We start from the raw sequence: 24,702 nt of genomic DNA on the forward strand, positions 1-24,702 counted from the left end.
TTATAGTTTTTGTGACTGGCCAACTAAATGCTTCTACCTGGATTTCTGGATCTGATGCAACAGACACAATAAATCTGGACAAGAGACACAATGAAATGGAGTCAGTTCATTCTGCTGTTAGGACCCAGTTTCTAGGGGTAGTGGAGCCACTGGCAGCTGCAGCCCCAACCAGGTCTGGGCCTGTGCCAGATCTTGGCTATGGGTTCCCTTGCCCTTGTCTATTTTCTGAGCCTTTATCATCTAGTCTTTTCTTAGATTCTGTGAGCTCTCTGGTTATCTTTCCCTACATGCTTAAAGTAACTAGTCAGTTTCTGTTGTCTGGAACAAGAACTCTGCCGATACAATGGTACTTGAGATCCTTGGCAAACTGAATAGCAAGACTATATTGGGAGGTCCTTATTCCAACAAACTATCCATTTCCCCACCTTAGGTTCCCATGCTGTATTTTGTTCCACTCCTCTTTATAGTTTGCTAGAGTAATAGACCATGCTTCCTTTGAAATGTTCATTCTACTGTCAATTCAAAGGCCATTAGATAATCATGATCTATAATCCAAAAGCCTTCAAATAAAAACTGGTAAATTTCACCACATAAAAAAATTTGAATGGCAAAGCCCACAAAAAGCAAACTCCAAAGACATATGAAAACTTGGGGAGAAGGATATTTGGGCAATGATTCCCGGTCTATAAAATCTACCAAAGCAGGAGTTCCCATCGTGGCTCAGTGGAAACAAATCTGACTAGTATCCATGAGGATGCAAGTTTGATCCCTGGCTTCGCTCAGTGGGTTAAGGACCTGACATTGCTGTGAACTGTGGTATAGGTCATAGACATGGCGCAGATCTGGCATTCTATGGCTGTGGCGTAAGCCAGCAGCTACAGCTCTGATTCGACCTCTAGCCTGGGAACCGCCATACAGCGCAGGTGAGGCCCTAAAAAGACAAAAGTAAGAAATGAAAATAAAAATAAATAAAACCTACCAAATCATTAAGAAAAGACCATAAACCAACAGGGAGGGGAGGGCAAAGGAACTGAACAGAAAGAACACAGAAAAATAGAAACAACTCTGAACACACAGAAAGATGCTCAGTCTCATTCATAATAAATTGAATGTACATTAAAATCTATACAGAGATTCCATTTTCACTTATCAGAATAGCAAAAGTTGAAAAGGTTAAAGAGGGTGTGGGGGAGGACTTACTCCCATATATTGGTGGAAGGAGTATAAATTAATATCATCCCCATGGAAAGCTGATTAAAATCTATCAGAACTACTAAGGGACATACTACTTTGATACAGCACTTCCACATCTGGGAATTAATCCTCTCAATTTACCTGCACAAATGCATACTGTCCTATGTGTAAAGTTATTCATGTCAGCATTATTTATAATAGTAAAAGAGATGAAATAATTCAGCCATCAATTATGGCATCAAAGAATAAAGATGATCTTTACTTAAGGATATGCAATGATCTCTAAAATATAAAGAAAAAAAACAAAATGTGGAACAGTGCTTACAGTACATTGCCATTTGTATGAAAGGAAAAATACATATACACACACACACAATACAGATTATATTAGATTATATTAATATATAGAGATACATAAAAAAATCTCTGCAAGATATCCACTGGATACCATAAGAAAGGAGTCCTGGGTCCAGGGCAGGAGGGAGAGAGACACCTCTTTCACTTTAGAACTTTTGCTCTCTCTAAAATTTGAAATGTGTGCATGGATTACCTTCTCAAAAACTAAACCAAAAGCCTCCCTCAAACAAACCAAGCTCCAACACTAAGAAGAGCTGCTATCATGAAATTATTCTTTGACAAAAGGCAAAGATTGCACCGTAATTTTTTTTTTTTGCCTTTTAGGGCCACACCCATGGCATATGGAGGTTCCCAGGCTAGGGGTCAAATCGAAGCTTCAGCTGCAGGCCTACGCCACAGCTACTGCAATGCCAGATCCAATCTGCGTCTGCGACCTACACCACAGCTCATGGCAATGCCAGATCCTTACTTAACCCACTGAGCGAGGCCAGGAATCAAATCCACAACCTCATGGTTCCTAGTCGGATTTGTTTCCATTGCGCCATGACAGGAACTCTGCACTGTAAGTTCCTTAGAGAAGCTACACTGCAAATTTTCCAAAAAATTCTATTAATTGATGGTTTTCAGAACAAATTACAAAAGTCTTTATTTCTTGTATTTGTTAAATGTTAACAAAGACTTACTCTGAATCTAGAATTCTCTTGAACTTGAATGATAGGGGTCATTCCCCTCCCAGCAACTTAAAGGAGTAGAGAATGTCAGTTTCTTTATATTTGGGACCAGGCAGCATTTTGTATAAATTTGGTGCTTAGCACAGTGCAGGGTGGCTAGGTGGTCCTCAACAAATATTTGTTGCTTTGAAGTTATAAACTTCAGAAAAATACTTCAGCAATTGGGAATCAGTGACGTCTATAGCTCCCAATTGCCAGCTATGAAACTAGGTAGTGTTTGCAGTGTCACTGGTTCACCTGAGGCATGTAGGTACTAGAAGAAAAGTAACAGAAGGACAAAAGAAATCAAAATAATGATTGCTGTGAAGTGAGAAATTGTGGGAAATGACATAGGCAAAAGGGAAATTTCTGGAGTGATGGAAATAGTCAAAATCTGTATATAGTTCTTCAAGCTGTATATTTGTCATTGTGCATTTTAACATATATGAATATGATTTATGTCTTAGCAGTTGGCATAAATTTTTAAAAAAGAAAGAGTAGGGCAAAGATGGAAAAAAGAAAGTTTAGAAAAGATGGAAAAACAGGGACAAAAATAAAAGGAATGACAAAATGTGACACAAAGGGATGCAAAGTTCCCGACAGTTGCCTCAGGTTGTTCAGTGGCCTCCAAAGGTATGGCAAGCCGTCCTAATGACCTAAATTTATTCTCTTGAAATTTTACATTACCTGTTTCCAAAATCAATAATTTTGCCACTGGGAACTTTAACTGTGATATTTGGAATTTAATATTATATTTCTCTTGTGCAGTATATTTTCAGATTTTAGGGAAGCCTGTAAAAGTTTTCTTTATATTAAAATATTTTCTTTTTTTAAAAAAATATTTTCTGTAATCATTTAAATTTAAAAGTAAAGGGCTTAAGTAAATAAGTTTTCTTTGTATTCAGTAATTATCAATTGTAATCACCTCTGTCCATTCTTTTCACTTTTAATTTGATTATACCCAAATTAGATTGCTTTTCTGTTTTGTACAACTTTTAAGTTTTATGTTTGATTACTCCATTTTAACTTAAGTTATCATTATTTGGTGACCCTTAGAGATAGCATCAATTTCTCCTGCTTTTAAAATTCATACAACTCAAAAGTAAAAAAAAAAAAAAAAAACAAAAAACCACAAAGAGCCCACCTGAATAATTAGCAGAAGACCTAAACAGACATTTCTCCAAAGAAGACATCTGTATGGCCAACAGGCGCATGAAAAAACACCCAACATCACTAATTAAAAGAAATGCAAATCAAAACTATAATGAGGTACCACCTCACACCAGTCAGAATGGCCATCATTAATAAGACTACAAATAAATGCTGGAGAGGGTGTGGAGAAAAGAGAACGCTCCTACACTGTTGGTGGGAATGTAAATTGGTACATCTACTATGGAAAACAGGATAGAGTTCCTCAGAAAACTAAATATATAATTACTATGTGATCTAGCAATCCCACTCCTGGGCATCCATTCACACAAAACTTTCAATCAAAAAGATACGTGCACCTCTATATTCACTGCAGCACTATTCACAATAGCCAAGATATGGAAACAACCTAAATGTCCATTGACAGATGAATAGATTAAGAAAATGGGGTACGTATACAAAATGGACTACTACTCAGCCATAAAAAAGAACAAAATAATGCCATTTGAAGCAACGTGGATGGAACTAGAGATTCTCATACTAAGTGAAGTCAGAAAGAGAAAAGGGATACCATGTGATGTCACTTATATGTGGAATCTAAAATATGGCACTGGTGAACCTACCTATAGAAGAAACAGACTTGCAGACATGGAGAGCAGACTTGTGGTCGAGGGGGAGAGAGAGGGAGGGGGATGGATTGGGAGTTTGGGGTTAGGAAATGCAAACTATTGCATTTGGAGTGGATAAGCAATGAGGTCCTTCTGCATAGCACAGGGAACTATATCCAATCACTTGTGATCCACCATGATGGACGATAATATAAGAAAAAGATATATATATATATCTGGGTAATACAGCAGAAACTGACAAAACAATTCAAATTGTGGCCAGATTTTACACCATAGAGGTGCTATATAATATGTATGTACTCTACTAAAGCTGAATGCAAAGTAAAATAGCAAATATTTAAATTTTTTACTGCTTTATATTAAGAATTCATAGATATAACCCTTTCTTTGGGATCCCCAAATATTATACTAAAGGCAAAACTGGAAGAACAACAGACATTTAAAATTCTCTGCATTAAAAAAATAGGTTAAATAAGTTCCCTGATGTAAACATTTTAAAAGAGCAGTTGTCTTCACCTTCAGTTATAAATGTCTTCATAAAAAGGGAGATTAAAAATAAATCAAAGAATTGTTTAATGATATGAAAGAGCTAATATAGGTGAAATGTCTTCATAAAAAGGAAGATTAAAAATAAATCAAAGAATTATTTACTTTAATGATATGAAAGAGCTAATATTTATGTATAAATGGTTTCATCCACTTGCCTCATAAAATACAAATAGTATGTAAAGAAAAAAGGCTATGGAGCTCCTGTCATGGCGCAGTGGAAATGAGTCCGACTAGGAACCATGAGGTTGGGGGTTCCATCCCTGGCCTTGCTCAGTGGGTTAAGGATCCAGCATTGCCATGAGCTGTGGTGTAGGCTGGCAGCTGTAGCTTCAATTTGACCCCTAGCCTGAGAACCTCCATATGCCATGTGTGCAGCCCTAAAAGGAAAAAAAAAAAAAAAAAAAAAAAGGAAAAGGAAAAAGGCTATACTTATTACTATTTTAAGGAAGAAAGATGGAAACATTTAATCTACTATTTAGTGAGGCAGAAGCAAGACAGCTATCCAGCTTAGTCTGTTTACTTTCTAAACACAAAGTTTAGATTCTGCTCAGCAGCAATCAATTCTCATCATCAATCCTTTAAACATTATTTCCCTATTATGGGTATAACTCTAAAACAGATGTGAGAGAAATCATAAACATGAATGAAGTTCCTACACCAGAGGAAACTTAGAATATACTAGGTTATCTTGGCTAACGCACTCACAGCTGTAATGGATGCTAGACTGTGCCACTTTAAAGACATATAGCTCTATTAGGAAGCAGGAGGAAGTGGCAGGCATAACTTTGAGGTGAGAGATCAGGAAAGCTTCCCACAGGTAGATATGGACAGCAGAGCAGGGACAGCGACAACAAAAGCACGTGGGTAGAAAAGCACAAGAGAGGTTCTGGGAAAGTTGGCCAGGTCAGAAGACGTAGAAGGCAGGACAGCAGTGGTGGAAGAAAAGAGCAGCAAGAGTGACTAGGCAGCATTCAGGAGCAGGCACTCCATTCATGCAGAGATGGGGAGCTTTGGCTTTACAATAGTTGAGGCCTGAAGGAAAGCTTAGTCATCAACTCCTTTACTATAGAGACAAAGAAACCGAGGCTCTGAAAAGTTAAGTTACTTGAAAAGGAATAAAAAACTCACAGACATGGGTCAAGAATTAAGTTACTGCCTCCCAAGAATAACAGGATTGGATATATACAATTTAGGAAAATTATTTCAGCAGCAATGTACAGCACAGAACTAGAGGGAAAAGAAAGAGTATACAGCATAGCTTAGGAGTGAAAAGAAATTGGATGGAGTATAATTTAGAATCCTTCTATTACTAAGATGCTATAGTAAGCACTAAGAATTTGACTCACTTTGATATGTCAAATGTAACGGTAACTTGGCTATAGGAAATTCACTATCTTGGCTGTATAGGTTTCACTGAAGGTGAGCGAGGGAGAGAGAGAAAAGCATTTTCCTGCCAACTGCATCATTAACATTGCCACTTGTGCCAGGTAACTTTTCATGGGGAATGGTTAATCATTAACATGAATATCAGAACTAATTTCAACAACTGTGAATGGGAAAAACAGTTTTTAAAAAAAGTAATCCTCCTTGAATTTCAGTGTGTTTAAGTGTCATTTCTGTAATAACAACTATGAGTGCATGATTTCTCTAAGTAAGAGTACACATTTCATCGTGCTAACTATATAATGGTGTAAGATTACACACATTGCTGTGGAAAAACAGCTGAAATAGGTGAATATAAAGTAGATGAGACAGATTATAATTTTTGGAATGCAACCTTGATATTTTATAGTCATTCCTTATAATAATCACTACAAGACCACCCCAAAAATGCCATATTGGATATATATGAGTATTATACCTAAAAATAAAAGAGCCTTCTTGTCCTTCCTGATAATTATATCAAAAGGTTTCTGATGGAGCCCTATTTTTCTATGTTACACTGTCTGGATTGATCCTCCAAGAAATTACCTTAACATTTTCTGTATTTTCTAATGGCACTTGCATTGTACTTTTACAGTGCTGTCATGCCTATTATTTCGATCTTTGCCGGGTTTAAACAGTTTAGCTATGTCCTACCATCTAGCTTAATGGCACAATTTAGTATTATTACACTTTGAACCATTATTTTGAGTTGAAAGAAGGTTAACATAGCTATAATGCTGTTCTAAACTTGAGAATTTCAACAGAGACCAAAAAAAATCACTTTTGTCCTTTTTTTTTTTTTTCTTGTCTTTTTAGGACTTATGGTAGCCAGGCTAGGGGTCAAATCGGAACTGTGGCTAGTGGCTTAAACCACAGCCCCCGCAACTCGGGATCTGAGCAGCAACTGCAGCTCACTCATGGCAACACCAGATTCTTAACCTACTGAGCAAGGCAAGTTATCGAACCCATGTACTAGTCAGGTTATTTACTGCTGAGCCACAATGGGAACTCCACTTTTGTCCTCTTTCTTAAGAAGCACATTCCATTTTCATTACTAGACTTAAGTTTTATGAGGATCCAAGGCTGTGGCATTGTGTCCCCCAGCGTGCCTATACTATGTGGGTGCTCAAAACACTTGGTCTAATGATGAAAGCAACAGCAACAGCAGGACACCTTTGGATGGAGCTGTGGGATCACTGGGGCTAACTTGGCCCATCATGATACCTAGGTAAAATCTATTGTGCAGGCTGGACTTTATCTGCTGGCCCATTACATGTTGATATTCTCCAGGCTCCAATCACAGACCTTCCCTTCACACTCTATGCATTCCACCTGAGCAAAGGCTTTCATTTCCATGACCTTACCTCCTATCACATATGTGGATGACAACAAATTAATGTCTTCAGCTCTGGCTTTCTTCCTAAGCTACACATTGTATCTCTCTACTGCCTACTGGATATCTCCATTCCTATCTCTTACTATTAGACATTGCCATTCCAAGTCTACATGGTGACATAATCCCCAACTAAATTCATCATCCCCTTAAAAACTGTTCCTTCTCAGGTGTTGCTTATATTAGTGAATGGACCCACCCAACCACCTAACAGTGAAACCCAGGTCCATTTCAAATCTTACCACCTATGGTGAATCAATCACTGATTCCCAGTGATTCTATCACCAGAAACACATCTCTAATCTATTTGCTTTTCTCCTTTTCTACTGAGACCATTCCTGAGGCATCAATCATCATAACTTACCAGAGTTATTGCTAACTGGTGACTCTGCCTCCAAACTAGCTCTCATCCAATCTAGTGTGCAGCCAGAATGCTCTTTCCAAAATGTGTGTTTAAAAATTCTTAAATAGCTTTCCATGGTCCTTAGGAAAACATCCAAGCTCCTTGTTAGGGCTTAAAACATCCTTAAGAATTGCCTTGTAAATTAAACAAGAACATGGCAAAATGGATAAGCACACAAGGTCTAGAGGAGCCAGACTGACCTGCCCTTACTAGCTATCTCAATCAAGTTACTTGATTTCTATGTCCTTCAGTATCCTGCCAGTGGAATGGAAGAAGTATTGTCTACCTAACAGTGTGGGCGTGAATGTTTCATGAGATCAAATACAAGGCTTGACACAGTGTTTGACAAATCTGACACACAGTAAATGCTTGGTAAATATTGGCTACTGTTGTTATCTCTCTAGTTAATTTCTCAATTCTCTCCCATTTGTATTCTGAGTTCCATCCACAGGGCACATCTTTCATTTCATTTCCTCTTCTCACACATTTCTTCTTCCTTTACATATTCAGTCCCTCTGGGTACAAGTTCCCCTCCCACAATTCTTCAGGTCTCATCCTAAATGCCTCATCCTTGGCAAAGTTCTTCTGGTCCCTCCAGTCTCCTGTTAGGTGCCCTTATTACATGCTCCTCAGGGCTTTGTGTTTTCACTGCAATGCGTTTGTCTAACTTTCTAGTACTTTCTTCTCACTGCTCGACTGTAAGCTCTGTGTGAAGGGCAGCTGTGTTCCTGGTGCCTAGTATCCTACCACACAATACAGCTTTAATAAAAGTTATTATGTGTATGAATGTATGTACCTTTCCTCTCCTAAAATACTGCAACCCCCCGCCCCCCCAACCAAAACTTAAGTTGGTAGAACTTCACAACTTCCCCATACAGTAAAATACAGTTCAGCACAGGCCTCCACAGAATAAACATGGTCCAATAATACTGGGAAGGGCAGGTTACAACAAAGTTAGAGTTTCTGAACCATAGCAATTCTCAATGTCTTTGCTATACTACAGTGCATCATGAATCTCCAAGTTGTATGAGCGGTGGGTGGGTGGGGGTGGGGGTGGGGATAGCGTTTATTTTTCAAAGTATCTCCTGCAACCAGTGCTCTGCAGAACCCACCTTGGCAAAGTAGGTTTAAAGAGATGCCCTCCGCTACCAGAACTTCCAAGTAAGCTAGTAGTTGTGAACGGGAAAACTCTGAAGCACTTATTTCACAGGGTTCATTGTTTTTCGGTTGACACCCCCTGGTCATGGAATCTGAGAACTGTAAGGACCCATATACATTTATCAACAAATCTCCTTTTACTGATACAAAAACTGAGACCCGGAAAGGCAAAGCATCGGGTCCAGGGCCACAACGCAACTACAAAAAACAGGAAGAAAGAAGTAGAACCGCAGAGACCCATTTCGGCCCAGCGACTTTCACAACAAACAATGCCTACTTGGATCCGCCAAGTGTTGCCTCCTCAAATTTTATTTTCAAGCCTTATTAAAGTTAAAGTCAGTTTTTCTCGGCTAACAGCTTCCTAGGCCTACAGTTACTAGTCCGTCTCCACCCGCCTCCCCGCGCACCCCTTCCCCCGCTCCGCCCTGTATACAGTTCCCCGTAGTCCATCCAGTGCTAGGCTGGGGCGGGGAAACAATTCCTTTCTTTCTTTCTTTCCTTTAGAGTTTATTTTTGGACTGTAAACTTCTCCAAGTAAGCCAAACGACAATGTTAATTTTAACGCCTCCGCCCTAAGGCGCTACTACTTATGCCAGCGCCCCCCAATCTACCTACCCTACCAGCTCCCTCCCTCGCCCAGACCCAGGGGCTCTACGTTTGGTCTTTACCTGGAACTGCCATGGCGCGGGGAATTGGGGTTGCAGGACCCCTAGGCTTTCGAGAGCGCGCTCGCTTACCGCTGGCTGCGGGGACAACGTACAATGACGGCCGCCGCTTCCTTCTACTCGCGTCGCGGTAGCCAGATGACAGTCGGGTAAGGCCCTAAAAGCCTGCGGCGATATAGGAACCAAGAAGCTACTGATGCAGTTTCCGGAGGAATTGTATTGTAGACCACACACGGTCCAAACCATTACTGCCAGTTTAGGGGTAGTTAATGAGATCTACACACGCGTGTAGTAAAGTAAACAACCCAAAGACTTACAAATTTTTATTTTTTAAATTTTAATACAAGTTAAATTAATCCACGGAGGCTTAATAATATTTTATTGATTCCCTAGAGGCCATCGGAAGCCCCCTTCTCAGGATTAGCGGTGCTCGGGTCCGGGAGCAACATGGCGGCGTCCGGGAGCGGCTGTCTTTAGAAAAAGATAGGACCTGTGCCGCTGCCTTGCGGGATACTGACAGACTGGAGCTTTTCGCGACCTCCAGATTTAAGGAAGCGTGTACCGATACGTGGACTGCTTTAGTGACTCACCGTTCGCTTTTATCCCCAATTAGGAACAGCGTCCTGAGCACTGACCAACATGAGCAACATTTACATCCAGGAGCCTCCCACGAACGGGAAGGTGAGCTTCCTCTAGGGTACCTGGTCTCTCCAGAATTATCTTTCACTGGCAATTCTGGGGTCTAGGGTTAGAAGAGATTACAAGAAGCCTTGTCCTTTCCTCTGTCTCTGAATAGGATTGCATCGAGAACCATACACTGGCACTTCTCAGCACATAATTGAAAAAGTCTTCAGGTGGCGATTTCTTTATTAAACTTCTGGCCCTAATTTGTGCTTTAACTTAGCTCTGCAGGCGTTTTCTAGGGTCGTAGGTAAAAAGCCAAGCGTGTTTTAAAAGTTGACTTTTTTTTTTTTTTTTGGTTATCTCGTTGATGATTTTTTCTCTGTTAGTTCAACAATCCTTTTTTTGAATGTCTGCTAGGCACCAGGCACTGTACTAGGTACTGGGGATACCAAAATGGATGGATAAGCGCTAGTTGTTGCCCAAGAGGGGTTTATGGTTTAGTTTGAGAGGCAGGCTGGTTAAGAAAAACCTTATGATATGTTTGATAGGAAGGCTATGGCGAGAGGAGCTAGCCTATTGCTATGGTAGTACTGAGAAGTTAGCAACTGGAAACTAGGGAAAAGCTTCATGGCAGAAGTATTTTTGGAGCTGGTCTTAAAACGTGAGCAGATTATTAATGGGAAATGTTCCCATATAAGAATGATTTTCTGATTGATTTTGATGGTCAAGAATGTCATTTCCCATCCAGTGTTTATATGCAGTATGAGCAGGGTCAATAATGGAATAAGTATCACCTGAATTCTTGAAGTGAGACCTAGTCTCTATCAGACACAAAATATGATGAACCAGCATAATGGAAAAAATAGTGAAAATGAAAGTGTGTAAGTGTATTAAGATGAAGTAAATTTGCATCAGATACAGTTCTGTAGCATGTATCACAAATTATTTATGCAGTTTTGTTGATTTACATTTAGTAATATAATGAAGGCAATTTGAAGACAAAACCAAAAATGCTGTAATTGATACCTCCAGCAAAAATCTTAGTAATTTGGGCACAGCAATTCTTTCAATTCTGTTGTTTGAACTTCTTCCCCACCCCTCACCTCTACCCTACATCATTGTGAAAACCCAGAGTATCTATCTCTTCATATTTCCAAGTGTTTTTTGGGAGTTGTATCACACTCACTTGCTAAACACTGGTAAATATTGAGTATATTGCCCATCCTTTTAGGGCCTTCACACTTGCCATTCTTTTCTCTAGTATACTCTTTAGCCTATTCAAATGTCATTTTAGCAGAGGGCCTTTCCTATCAACTCTCTATTAATATAGCAAAATCTCATTCATGTCCTGCACCTCAGCATGCCCTGGCCCTTATCCTCTTTAGTTTTTTCTACAGTACTTATTTATTGTTGTATCCTCCCCCACTACTATTCCCCCCATAGAACACAGGCATTATGAAGGCAGAGACAGGAATCTAGAATGGTGCTTGACACATGCATGTTATGAGGAGTTCAAATATGTATTGAATGGATGGATGGATGAAATAATACTGTATCTCTTAACTTATGAGAAATATTAGCATCAGTGGGCTTGAGGTTATACTGCTACTGTATAAGGGCAGACTTAGTTTTACTCTGGGGAAAGATTCAACATGGTCATAAAGATAAGATGAGAAGTTTTAGCAAAGATAGATGCCTAAACAGGCAATCTTTAATTCGACAAATATTTATTGAGCACATAGCACAAGCCAGGCTCTATGCTAGGTTTTAGGTATGCAGTAGAAAGAAAAACCAGCGTTGTTCTTATTATCATAGAGTCAGTTTTGCTAAATATACATTGATCGAATTGGGCTGAGGGAGAATATCAAGTGTGGCTCAAGTTTTCCTTCAAAACCAGTTTGGGACTTTTTCTGACATAAGACTGAAGATATGGAAACTTCAAAGTTTTGTAACATACAGAGCTTGTTGAGAATTTTGGCCTGGAAAGACTTTAGAGCAGAAATGTTTGTTTAGTGCCTATACTGTCTAATGCCACATTAGGTACTGAATGGATTCACAGATATTCTGAATAAATGAGACAAAATTTCTCTAGTGTCATTTTAGAAAGTAATTGACATTATACCTATGGTTGACCCCTGTCAATAGTCTATAAATATGCTGTGTTTTGCCTTTGAAGAGGAGGCACTGAAATGACCACGTGAGAGAAATTTCCTTATCAACTGAAGATGAAGTGAGCCACAAGGGAAGTCCAGTTATCAACTGAAGATGTAATTTCCATATATTATGATGATTTAAACTAAATTGTATATTGAACCTATATATTTATTCTTAAGAACATTTTATTATCCAAGTATTATCTTATTTGTAAACTTTAAGAAAAGGAGGCACTGATGCCTGACAAAGTAGTTATGTGCAGTAGGAATGTATGGCCAAAGGAGGAGCCATGTGCCTTCTTTTTTTTTAATTCAGTGAAAGTATTAAGAAACCCTGGTAGGCAAAGTGACCCAACCATATATGCATTCTTTTTTGCTAGGTGTAAGTTTCCTGTGGCCAAAAAATTGTATAAGAATAATAATTACAAGAGCTACCATATTTTGAACATTTCTTATTTGTCAGGTACTGTTGTAAGCCATCTATGTATAATAACTCATTTTGCCCTGACAACAAACCCATAAGACTATTAGTATCCCTGTTTTTTATTTTTATTTTTTATTGAAGTATATGTGACATTTTACATTAGTTTCATGTATACACCATAGTGATTTGACATTTGAATACATTTCAAAATGGTCACCAAAATAAGTCTAGTTACCATCTGTCAGCATATAAAGTTATACAATATTATTGACTGTATTCCCATTGCTGTGCATTTCATCCCCATAGCTTATTTATTTTATACTTGGATGCTTGTACCTCTTGATTCCCTTCACCCATTCTATCCCCAACTTACTGCCACCTTGTCTCACTTTTGACAATCATCTGTCTCTTCTCTGTATCTAAGACTGTTAAGAGTCTGGGTTTTGTTTGTTTTGTTTTTTAGAGTCCACATATAAGTGGAATCATGTGTTATTTATCTTTCTCTGACATTTTATTTAGCATAATCCCCTCACCCTCAAGCTCCATCCATGGCAATAGTCCTTTCTTTTTTATAACGTAGTAGTAATCTAGTGTGTGTGGTACACCACACCTTCTTTATATTCATTCATCATTGGACGCTTAGGTTGTTTCCATGTGTTGGCTCTTGTAAGTAGTGTTGCAGGGAGCATAGTGGTGTGCATATCTTTTCTAATTATTGTTTTCGTATCTTTGGATAAATACCAAGAAGTGGAATTGCTGGATAATATGGTAGTTCAATTTTAATTTTTTGAGGACCTCCACACTGTTTTCCACAGTGACTGCACTAATTTATATTCCTAGGAACAGTACACAAGGGGTCTCTTATTTCCACATACTTGCCAACATTTATTTTTTTGTCTTTTTAATAATAGACATTCTGGTGGGTGTGGGGTTATACCTCAACATGGATTTGATTTGCATTTACCTGATGATTGGTGATACTGACCATCTTTTCATGTACCTGTTTCTCATCTGTATGTCTTTAGAAAAATGTCTATTCAGATCCTTATGCCCATTTTTTAATCAGATTGTTGTTATGTTACTGAGTTAAGTTCTTTATATATTTTGAATATTAGCCCTTTATCAGATACATAATTTGCAAATATCTTCTCCCATGCAGCAGGTTGCCTTTTCATTTTTTTGATGGTTTCCTTTGCTATGCAAAAGCTTTTTAGTTTGATATAGTCCCATTTGTTTATTTGTCCTTTTGTTACCCTTGCCTTTGGAATCATATTTTAAAGAAATTGCTACATTCAATGTCAGGGAGATTATTGCCTATGTTTTCTTCTAGAATTGTTATGGTTTCAGGTCTTAAAGTCTTTAATCCATTTGAGTTATTTTTTTTTAAATGTATGGTGTAAGATAGTGCTCCAGTTTCACTCTTTTACATGCAGCTGTCCAGTTTTCCCAGCATAGTTTTTTCATGGAAGAAACTGTCCTGTTCCCATTGTGTATTCTTGCCTTCTTTGTTGTAAGTTAATTGATTGTGTGTGTGTGTGTGTGTGTGTATGTGTGTGTGTGTTTATTTCTGGGCTCTCTATTCTGTTCCATTGATCTATTATTATGCCAATACATACTGTTTGATTACTATATCTTTGTATTATAGTTTTAAGTCAGGAAGCATAATTCCCTCCTCTCCCACCCCCAAGATTGCTTGGCCATTTGAAGCCTTTTGTGGTTCCATACAAATTTTAGAATTATTTGTTCTAATTCCGTGAAAAATGCCATTGTAATTTTGATAGGGATTGCATTGAATCTATCGATAGTTTTTGGTAGTTCAGACATTTTAACAATATTAATTCTTCCAATCCATGAGCACAAAATATCTTTCCACTTATTTTGTCTTCTTTGGTTTCTTATTCTATGTCTTATAGTTTTGAGTGTACAGATCTTTTACCTTCTTGGTTAAATTTATTGCTAGTTTTTTTTTTGTTTTTCAGGTGCAGGTATAAATGGGATTCTTTTCTTAATTTCTCCTTCTGTTAGTTCATTATTAGTGTATAGAAACACAACAGACTTTAGTACATTAATTTTGTGTCCTGCAGTTTAACTGAATTCATTAATTACTTCTAACAGTTTTTTTTTTTTTTTCTTTCTGGAATCCTTAGAGTTCTGTATAGTTTCATGTCAGCTGCAAATAGTGACAGTTTTATTTGTTCCTTTCCAATTTGGATGCCTTGCATTATTTGTCTTGCCTAATTGCTGTGGCTAGGACTTGTGGTACTGTGTTGAATGAAAGTAGGGAGGGTGGGCATCCTTGTCTTCCTGATCTTGGAGAAGCTTTCAGTTTTTTACCATTAAGTATGATATTAGCTGTGGTTTTTGTCATATAGGGCTTTGATCATGTTGAGGTACATTCCTTCTGTACCCACTTTGTTGAGACTTCTTACTATAAATGGATGTTGAATTTTGTTAAAAGCTTTATCTACATCCATTGAGATGACCATATGATTTTTGTCTTTCACTTTGTTAATTAGTTGATTTGCAGATATTGACCCACCTTTGCATCCTTGGGATAAATCCAACTCGATCATCATGTGTAATTCTTTTAATGTACCATTGCATTTGGTTTGCTAATATTTTGTTGGGAATTTTTGCATATGTGTTTATCAGGGCAATTGGCCTATAATTTTCTTTTTTTGTGGTGGCCGTGGTTGTGATATCTGGGTAATACTGGCTCTGTAAGATGAATTTGGAAATGTTCTCTCCTCTTTAATTTTTTGGAAGAGGTTGAGGAGAATAGTTATTAAGTCTTTCTTGCATGTTTGGTAGAATTCACCAGTGAAGCCATCTGGTTCTGTACTTTTGTTTGCTGGGAGGTTTTGATTACTGATTCAGTCTCCTTAATAGTAATTGGTCTATTCCTATTTTCTATTTTGTTATGATTCAGTCTTGGAAGATTGTATGTTTCTAGAAATTTATCCGTTTCTTTTAGGTTGTCCAATATGTTGGCAAATAATTGTTCAAAGTGTCTCTTATGCTCCTTTATATTTGTGTTATATCAATTGTAACTTCTCTTTCATTTCTGAATTTATTTATTTGAGCTCCCTCTTTTTTCTTCATGAGTCTGATTAAAGGCTTGCCAGTTTTGTTTATCTTCTCAAAGAACTAACTCTTAGTTTCAGTGATCTTTTCTTTTGTTTTTTTAGTCTCTATTTCATTTATTTCCATTCTGATCTTTACTATTTCATGCCTTCTGCTAACTTTGAGCTTCATTTGTCTTTTCTGGTTCCTTTAGGTGCAGTTAGATTTAGATTTTCTTGTTTCTTGAGGTAGGCCTGTATTACCCTGACCTTCTCTTTTCATTTCATAATTTTTGATATGTAGTATTTCTGTGTCTAGGTATTTTTTTTTATTTCTCCTTTGGTTTCTTCAATGATCCATTGGTTGTTCAATTCTTCTTCTTTTTTAAATTGAAGCATAGTTGATTTACAATGTTATTTTAGTTTCAGGTGTACAGCAAAGTAATTCAGCTATACATACGAAAGCAAATCTCTTGGCATCATTTTTCTAATAGCATTTGTTCACTTTGTGTGTGTCTCTGTATCGTATTTTGGTAATTCTTGCAACATTTCAAACCCTCTCCCACAAAAAGATTATGACTTGCTAAAGGCTTATGTGTGGGTTGACAGTTTTTAGTAATAAAGTATTATTATTTTATTACTTTAGTATTTTAAAATTAAGGTATGCATATTTGTTTTTTTTAGACATAATACCATTGCATACTTAATAGACTGCAATATAGAATAAGCATAACTTCTGTATGCCCTGAGAAACCAAAAACTTCATGTAACTCACTTTATTGCAATATTCACTTCATTGTACTGGTCTGGAATCAAATCTGCAATATCTCTGAGGTATGCCTGAATATGAAATGTTCAGTAGGAAATTCCAAAGAGACAGAAAGCAGATTGCCAAAGGATAGGAGTAGGAGGAAATATGGAGTGACTGTTAATGAGTGTTAATGAGCACAGGATTTCTTTGGGGTAATGAAATGTTTTGGAATTAGAAATGGTGGTGGTTGCATTATGCTAAAACTCTGGATTATACTAAAAACCAATTTAAAAGGGTGAGTACTCTGATATGTGAATTACAATTCAATAGAACTGAGAACTGTTATTTTAAAAGTTTCTTTGTACCACTAGTAAAGAAAATTAAGAATTGCTTGAAAATATTGTTTTTAAGTAATCTTTTAAAATGTTTATTTTATGTGACTCTTTTATAATATTAAGATAACGTATGGAGTTCCCGTCGTGGCGCAGTGGTTAACGAATCCAACTAGGAACCATGAGGTTGTGGGTTCGGTCCCTGCCCTTGCTCAGTGGGTTAACAATCCGGCGTCACTGCGAGCTGTGGTGTAGGTTGCAGACGTGGCTCGGATCCGGTGTTGCTGTGGCTCTGGCGTAGGCCGGAGGCTAAGGCTCCGATTCGCCCCCTAGCCTGGGAATCTCCATATGCCGCAGGAGCGGCCCAAGAAATAGCAAAAAAGACAAAAAAAAAAAAAAAAAAAAAAGATAACGTGGTATTACATGTATGTAAGTATACGTATTCTGGGTGTGTGTCCATATGTCTCTTCCCACCTCCTTTTCTTCTTTGCTAAGTGGGAGGCATACTTATTGGAAAGCTTGGAGATCACTGCTTTAGAGTTGCAAGCAGAAGACACGTCTAGTTTCTCTTGAATAATAGCACTTAATTTTGAGTATACATGGGGATAATGAGGTAGGACAGGATGTTTTTTAGGTATACTATACTTGTAAGATTGGATGTATGTTATGCCTCATGGAAAATTGGAAAGAGTTACACAGTGTTGTTCTAGATATAAGCTGAGGCAGAAGGAGGTACTCAGCTTCTCAGTTTACCTTCCAAATGTGTAATTCCCAGTAGAATAAAAATCCAGTTGGATTTGTTTGACACCACCCAACATGGAGTATCTCTTTTGGGCATTGTTTCATGCCAGTCCAAGTTAGAAGGCCTTGCTTATGTCGAATCAATGTATGATTGCTTTAGACTTAGGCACTGTTCTCTATTGAAATCAGTTGTGACCAGGGTAACTTGGGAATTTCTTTTGCAACATGTGGTGGAACCCTAAAACTTGATGGACTATTTTTCCAGTATAGTATGGGATTTATGGGCACTTCATGGAGGCAGTATGTGGGATAGAAAAAGTGTAGGCTTTGCAGCAGATAGGCTTTGAACAGATAGTCTTTGGGTTACATTGTTTGCTCTGAGACCATGGAGAAAGTTACTTCATCTGAGTCTCTGTTTCTTCATAAGTAAAACTGACATAATGATATCTACCTTGTAGGTGAGGATTAAATAAGATACAATATATAAAATGTCTGGCACAGCATCTAACGACACTCAACAAATGTTCCTTTAATTTTGTAGAGGAAGTGTAATGGATTGATAAAATCATGTACATTTGCATTTCTAGTTCTTGTATATTTCTTTAAGGGTTAGGGATACCTTTATAAAAGCTACCACAATATAGATTATTTTCACTTCCTTCACCCCCATAGTCATTGAAGTATAATTATAAGAGAACTAGGTAGTCAGTGAAAGGTAAAAAAGCTACAGTAAATTCATCAATGTTATATAAATTATGTCAGTGTAATTTGGGCTTCTGAAACAGAAACTGAAAGGCAGTTGTGTCAAAAGCCATTGTGATGGTTATAAATCATTGACGATTGATCACAGATTGACTCTGATCCACTTTGGGACACTGTGGAGGTGTGTGTAGGGGAAGTCATACTAGAGAAGTTGGATTCCAGCTGTGCCACAGTGTTCAAATTTAGAGCCTTATGTTCTTTCTGATTATTTGTGGTTATTAATAAGACAGTTATAAGCTGTATTAGTAGGGATTTTGGTTGTTGCAAGATGGCTTGTTGCACCGAAGAGTAATTGCCTTCATGAATTGTAGAAAGGAGGCTATCAAAGGATCTATTTATGGAAGGTGGTAATATTAGGACACCAGAATTAGATTAAGAATGTTCCTTTGTAAATTAGGAATGGTGTGATTTTTGAAAGAAAAAGTGAGTGTTTACATGTTAAAGGGTAATTGTAAAATTGTCTTATAGTGCTACAATTTCATGGGATCCCCATTCTTTAATTTCTTAACTTGCTACATGATTTTGTTGGAAGAAATACTGTGTGAAGCTTTTAAAATTAGAATAAGTTTATATTATTGATTTTTAAATGAATGACTTTTTCTGTTAAAAGCATATGTCACTTGCACAATTAAGAGATAAAAAACAGTTAATAAAAATACATAAAAATATTAAACAAACATATATCCTATTTTTTCTTAAAGCCTGAACTATTTCTGAATATGGTATTTGAAAAATATAAATGTACAATGACTTGCACTGAATATTTGAACTTTTTAAAGTATAACAACCAAAACCAAGCAAAGTTTCTAATTTTTATTTTAAAATTGAAAATTCAATAGTGAATACTCTAAGTTGAGCAGCCGATCAACTAATGATTAAGCAAAATGATAATTTAACCTAATGATTTTATATGCTCCTACAGGTTTTATTGAAAACTACAGCTGGAGATATTGACATAGAGTTGTGGTCAAAAGAAGCTCCTAAAGCTTGCAGAAATTTCATTCAGCTTTGTTTGGAAGGTAATCATAATTCTTTTTTTTTTTTTTTTTTTTTTTTTTTTGTCCCTTTGCTATTTCTTGGGCTGCTTGAGTGGCATATGAAGGTTCCCAGGCTAGGGGTCTAATCGGAGCTGCAGCCACCGGCCTACGCCAGAGCCACAGCAACACCGGATCCGAGCCACGTCTGCAACCTACACCACAGCTCACGGCAACGCCAGATCGTTAACCCACTGAGCAAGGGCAGGGACCGAACCCGCAACCTCATGGTTCCTAGTCAGATTCGTTAACCACTGCGCCACGACGGGAACCCCTATAATTCTTGAATTTTATTCTAGAGGAGAAATTTTGTTAATTTAAAAATAAACTGCAGTATATTTTTCCACAACATGAAAGACTGGTGCTAAATTGTAATAAGTGAAAGGAGTTGATGTGAGTGAAATGGTCTTGAACTATTTGTCAGGAAATGGAGAGAGGAGATGAATCTGTATGTCTTTAACAGAGAACTTTATCTCACCAAATAATAATTTGATCTTTTTGGTTTTCTTTGCTATTTTCACTTCTTTCTTTCATCCTCAAAATATAGGTATTCCCTAAGGTTGCCTCTAGTTCTCTATTGTCTCTACTTCTAACCAAGTGACTGATTTAGAATTCCAGCCATCTCTTCTCTTCTGAGCTCTAATTTACATATCTGATTGCCTAGTGGATTTTTCTACTCAAATCTTCCACTGTCAGCTGAAACTAAACCAGTATAAAACCACATTTGCCAGTTTATTTCCCAGACTGCCTTATTTGACACCTACATGATTGTAATTGCCTTTTACCTGGTCTTCCTTTCTCTTATCGTTCATCTTTTTACCCTTACATATATTCATATGGTAGTTGAATCCTCAGGCAGCTTGTCTTCCTAGCTTTCCAACTTTATTTTTCATTGTACTAAATATTCTCATGGTTTCAATAGACTATTATCTTCATTTCCTGAGAAGTTCCTTCCCATTTTCACTTAGACCTCCTTCATATCCTGAATCTTCTCATACCTCACTTGCCTTTTTGGAGTACTTTCTCTTCCCTTCTTCACTGTTCAAGTCAACCCACTCAATTAATATCTATTCAAAATTCTGCTTTCTCTACAAAGTTTTCCATCCAGCAGTGGATGGAAAAGTGATGGTATTATCAAGGTCACTAGTAATACTTAGATTTGAATAATGAAGTGACTATTTTTTTTTCTAACAAACTTTACAGAATTACATCCTCCTGAGTGTTTTCCCCTTCAGAATATTCCTTTATAGAGCTAAGTATTCCAAGTATTTATAACTTGTTGACTTTCAGAATATAGTTTCAGATATCTCCAAAGGTGGCCAGTCATTGTCTTCTATATTATACCTGAGTTTTAGAGATAGAGAAGGTTAATCAGAGTATCAGAAAACAGCATTTTGAGTCAAAAGCCAGATGTGAGAGTACAAAATGACCAGTGGTAGGGTACAATGAGAGTTCTCCAAATAGATAATTAGACAAATAGATAATTACCAGGGAAAGATTTAAGGAATAAAACTACCCAGATTAAAATTAATTACAAAAACAACAACAAAATTAAAACAAAAACATCTCCCCAAACAAACAAAAAAAATTGAATTGACACAAAAGAAAAAGAGAAAAGAAGACATCTGTAAAGACCATTATTAATAATTGGTATGGCAGGCAGGAAGGAAATTGAGTCAGACAGGTCATTCAGTCAGAGAAGCCTCGAATAACTGTCAACAGAGCTGAGAAACACAGTCGACCCAAAAAGACAGACTTGTTTCTGGAAAGAAGTTTTGAAGAATCAAAAGCTCAAATTTTACAGAGGAGTGAAAGTACAAAAACATTAGACAGAATAAATGGTAAATTATAATCCATGACCAGGTGAATGGAAGAAACAGAAAACATCTGGATATACTATAATGATGAAAGAAGAACTAAGGTTCTTAAGTTAGGTGATGATGAAACTTAATTACAACATCAAAAAATTATTTCCCTATTTATGCAAATACAAAGAGAAAAAAAAAAAAGAACAGGAAAAGAATAAGAAAAAAATAACCAGAGCAATTCTCTTAATTGAAAGGTGAGAAATAGAGTTATTAAATTTGCAAAGGCTATCAAGAAGCCTGGGAAGACTAATTTAAATAAAGATCCTCCTGAGTAAAAATTTAATTCCGAGAGCCTCATTTTAATACTCTGATTATATCATTTAAAGAAGTCATGCTATTTCTAGATCTTGTAACATTTACATCAATATTAAAAGAAGACATGTTTTCCCAATTAAAAAGCAAATATTAAAAATGAGCAAGTGGAACACAGCCTCAGCCATGGCTCTCAATAAAATGGTGTTCACAGTTAAAGGGAAGTTCTTAATCTTTTTTTTTTTTAATTTCAGCTTTACTTAGGTACGATTGACAAAAATTGTATGTATTTAGGTTTTACAGCATGATTTTTTTAAAGGTATACCATGTGATGATTTAATATACATATACATTGAGAAATGATTACCACACTGATGTAAATAACACATCCATCATCTTACAGAATTACCTTTTTTTGTGTGTATGTGGTGAAAACATGAGATGTACACATTTCTAGTGTATGATATTGTATTATTAACTTCAATCACCATGCTGTACCTTGGATCTCCAGAATTTATTTCTTTTAAGATTTGTCTCTTTTTGAACAACATTTGCCCATTTCCCCCACCCCATCCTACCTCAGCCTCTGGCAACTGCCATTCTACTCTCTGGTTCTATGAGTGCAACTTTTTTAGATTCTACATATAATTGAGAACAAATAATATTTGTCTTTCTGTGTCTCGGGGGAGTTTTTAGTGTTTAGGAAAATAAAAGATCAGTTACATAAACTTGATCTTGGATATCTGGTCTTTGCAGGATAGTTAGGTGAAGATTTTTAAAGACTGTTGAAATGAGTGAAATTTTTTTTAAAAAGGTTAAAAAGAAGAGAAGGAAAGGGAAGCTTGTCTTTGATAATTTTATTAGTTCCTCTGAAGTATGAGGAAGGAGTAAAATTCAGGTCTGCATAAGAAAACTGGGAGCAAAAAGAGAAATAGATAAGAGAATCAAATTTTTTATACTGTATGTGACTATTAACTCTTTATTTTTACTTCAGCCCTGTCTCCTCAAGGTCCATGCTTCATCACTTGTATTTATCCTCTTTCTCCTTTAACAAGAGTTTAATAAGTCTCTAGAAGTGACAAAAATAAGTGTATAGTAAGAAATTAAAGGAAGTTATCTTTATGAAGCTGAAATATTTGTTTAAAAAAACTTGATACTAAAATAGCTCACAAAGGAGTTTTAAATAAAAAGTTATTAATAATATAATAAAATAATATTTACAAAATTAAACACAGAACACAGAATTCCAGAGGAAACATATAAATGATTTTAAAATGCAAATATAAATTCCCATATGTAGTTGGGCAGAAATATATTCAGTCAAAATATATTGTAACAGCCAAACATTGTACAGCCAGAAATAAAACTTTAATGACAAATAGCAAAAGTATAGCAGCCAAATAGAAACTTTATTTCATATTGAGATACATGCAAATTTATTTTTTCACTAGTGGAGAAAACACAGGAGCATATTATGAACACTCATAATGAAATAATAAAGTCTCTTCAAAATACTTAGGGGAATGATACTAAAACATTTAAGAAGGAAGTCACACATTATTACAAGCAGAAAAATCTTTAATAGCACTAAGTAAGCTAGAAGGTAACTATAAATGCATAGTTCAACAGTGATTATTAATAAAGTAAAAGGAAGTAAAAATAGTAGATATAGAAATTATGTGGAAATTTGAAATTCCAGCTGATAGAATACAAAATCATGTGTAGAGAAATTATAGAAAATTTTATATGTAATATTATAATATTTCACTCATCCAATAAGAATATCATTAGGAAAAAAAAAAAAGAAACAAAACACCAACATCATTGAAGGACTTAATAGAAAATAGGAAAAAGAAATAAGGTGGGAAATTTAAAAACTTGAAAGCCCAAGTTCGAAAGACCCTTTTCATATCCACCTTCTCCCACATCTAATGGACCTCTAACTCTTACAGATCATGCTTCCTAGAGAAGTCTTGAATCTCTGCATCTCAAGATAAGCCATAGTCATGTTTTGTCTCTTGGCACAGCAGATGCTCTTTCTCTATCCAGTCTTGTTTCTTCCCATCAGTTCTTTGTAGTGGAGTTTAAATGATCCTTTGAAAAAATAAATCTGATCATGTGCTCAAAAACTGTTGATTGACTACATATTACAGGCCTAAAGGATTATTTTTTTTTTTTTTGGTAAAATCTGCAGTGTGTTTTATATTCAAATTTGAACATGAATTTGTGGAATTTAAGTGAAAATATTAAAGTTTTTCCTTACATTTGTGTTGAACTTGAAAATTTATAGGTTGCCTCTGCATTATCTTATTTAATCTTCAGAACAACACTGAGTTAATTTTTATTATTAGTTTTATAATGAGGAAATTACACATACAGCATGGTGACTATAGTTAATAATACTGTATTGCATATTTGGAAGTTGCTAAGAGTAGATCTTAAGAGTTATCACAAGAAAAAAATTTTGTTAACTGTGTATGGCGATGGATGTTAACTAGATTTATTGTCTGTGATCATTTCACTGTATATACAAATATTGAATCATTATGTTGTACAACTGAAACTAGTATAATGTTATATGTCAATTGTCAATTTAAAGCAAAGAAAAGAAATGAAAATTGAATTTAAGCTTGTGCAGCTAACAAAAGGCAGGACTCAGAACTCCTGATTGCTATATACAGTGTTAATCTGAGTAAATGGTTACTTAGGGATATGGGAGAGATACTTTTACACTTCTTGGTTTTTACAGTTTCTATCTGTAACCAAGAAGAACTTGACTGTACTGGGGAGTTCTTGTGAATATTGCCAAACAGCTCTTCACTGGTAGAAGGGATCGAAAAAAATATCAGTTAATCTTCCTTTCTACTTTTTCCAGTCCATCCTCTGTACTGGCTCAGAGTTAATGTTAATTTAATTTCCAGTTATAGCTTGCAAATGTAAATAATTATGAGTGTGCCTAAAAGTCACAATATTGAAGTCCTTTGGGGAATTATGATAAACCACAGTCACGTTTTGATTCATAAAGTGTCACCAGGTATCCATGTAATTGGTATTTTACGAATTATAT

General features: G+C 36.3%; 2 protein-coding genes across 8 annotated transcripts in view; one reads left to right on the forward strand and one right to left on the reverse strand.

Moving 5' to 3' along the window:
- SREK1IP1 (SREK1 interacting protein 1) overlaps positions 1-9,801 on the reverse strand; it is a 469,058-nt gene extending 459,257 nt beyond the window's left edge. For all 7 annotated transcript variants that reach the window (XR_014831456.1, XR_014831455.1, XR_014831454.1 and 4 more), the window contains exon 1: positions 9,636-9,801. Coding sequence is in view for 4 of the 7 variants with exons in the window: in XM_021076777.2 (XP_020932436.1) it covers positions 9,636-9,648 (13 nt within the window). In the remaining 3 variants the exon portion in view is untranslated. The remainder of the gene's footprint in view (positions 1-9,635) is intronic.
- A 277-nt stretch (positions 9,802-10,078) lies between these two features.
- Positions 10,079-24,702, forward strand: part of CWC27 (CWC27 spliceosome associated cyclophilin) — a 246,333-nt gene continuing 231,709 nt past the window's right edge. Inside the window, 2 exon segments of the mRNA NM_001243923.1 lie at positions 10,079-10,313; positions 19,404-19,500. Of these exon segments, the coding sequence (NP_001230852.1) occupies positions 10,272-10,313; positions 19,404-19,500 (139 nt within the window). The 5' untranslated portion in view covers positions 10,079-10,271.

This window comes from Sus scrofa, chromosome 16 (assembly GCF_054392235.1).
Source record: "Sus scrofa isolate SSC_HxYL_T2T_F1_AM1 chromosome 16, Sscrofa_HxYL_maternal_Yorkshire_Landrace_v2.0, whole genome shotgun sequence".
Classification (NCBI taxonomy): Eukaryota; Metazoa; Chordata; class Mammalia; order Artiodactyla; family Suidae; genus Sus; species Sus scrofa.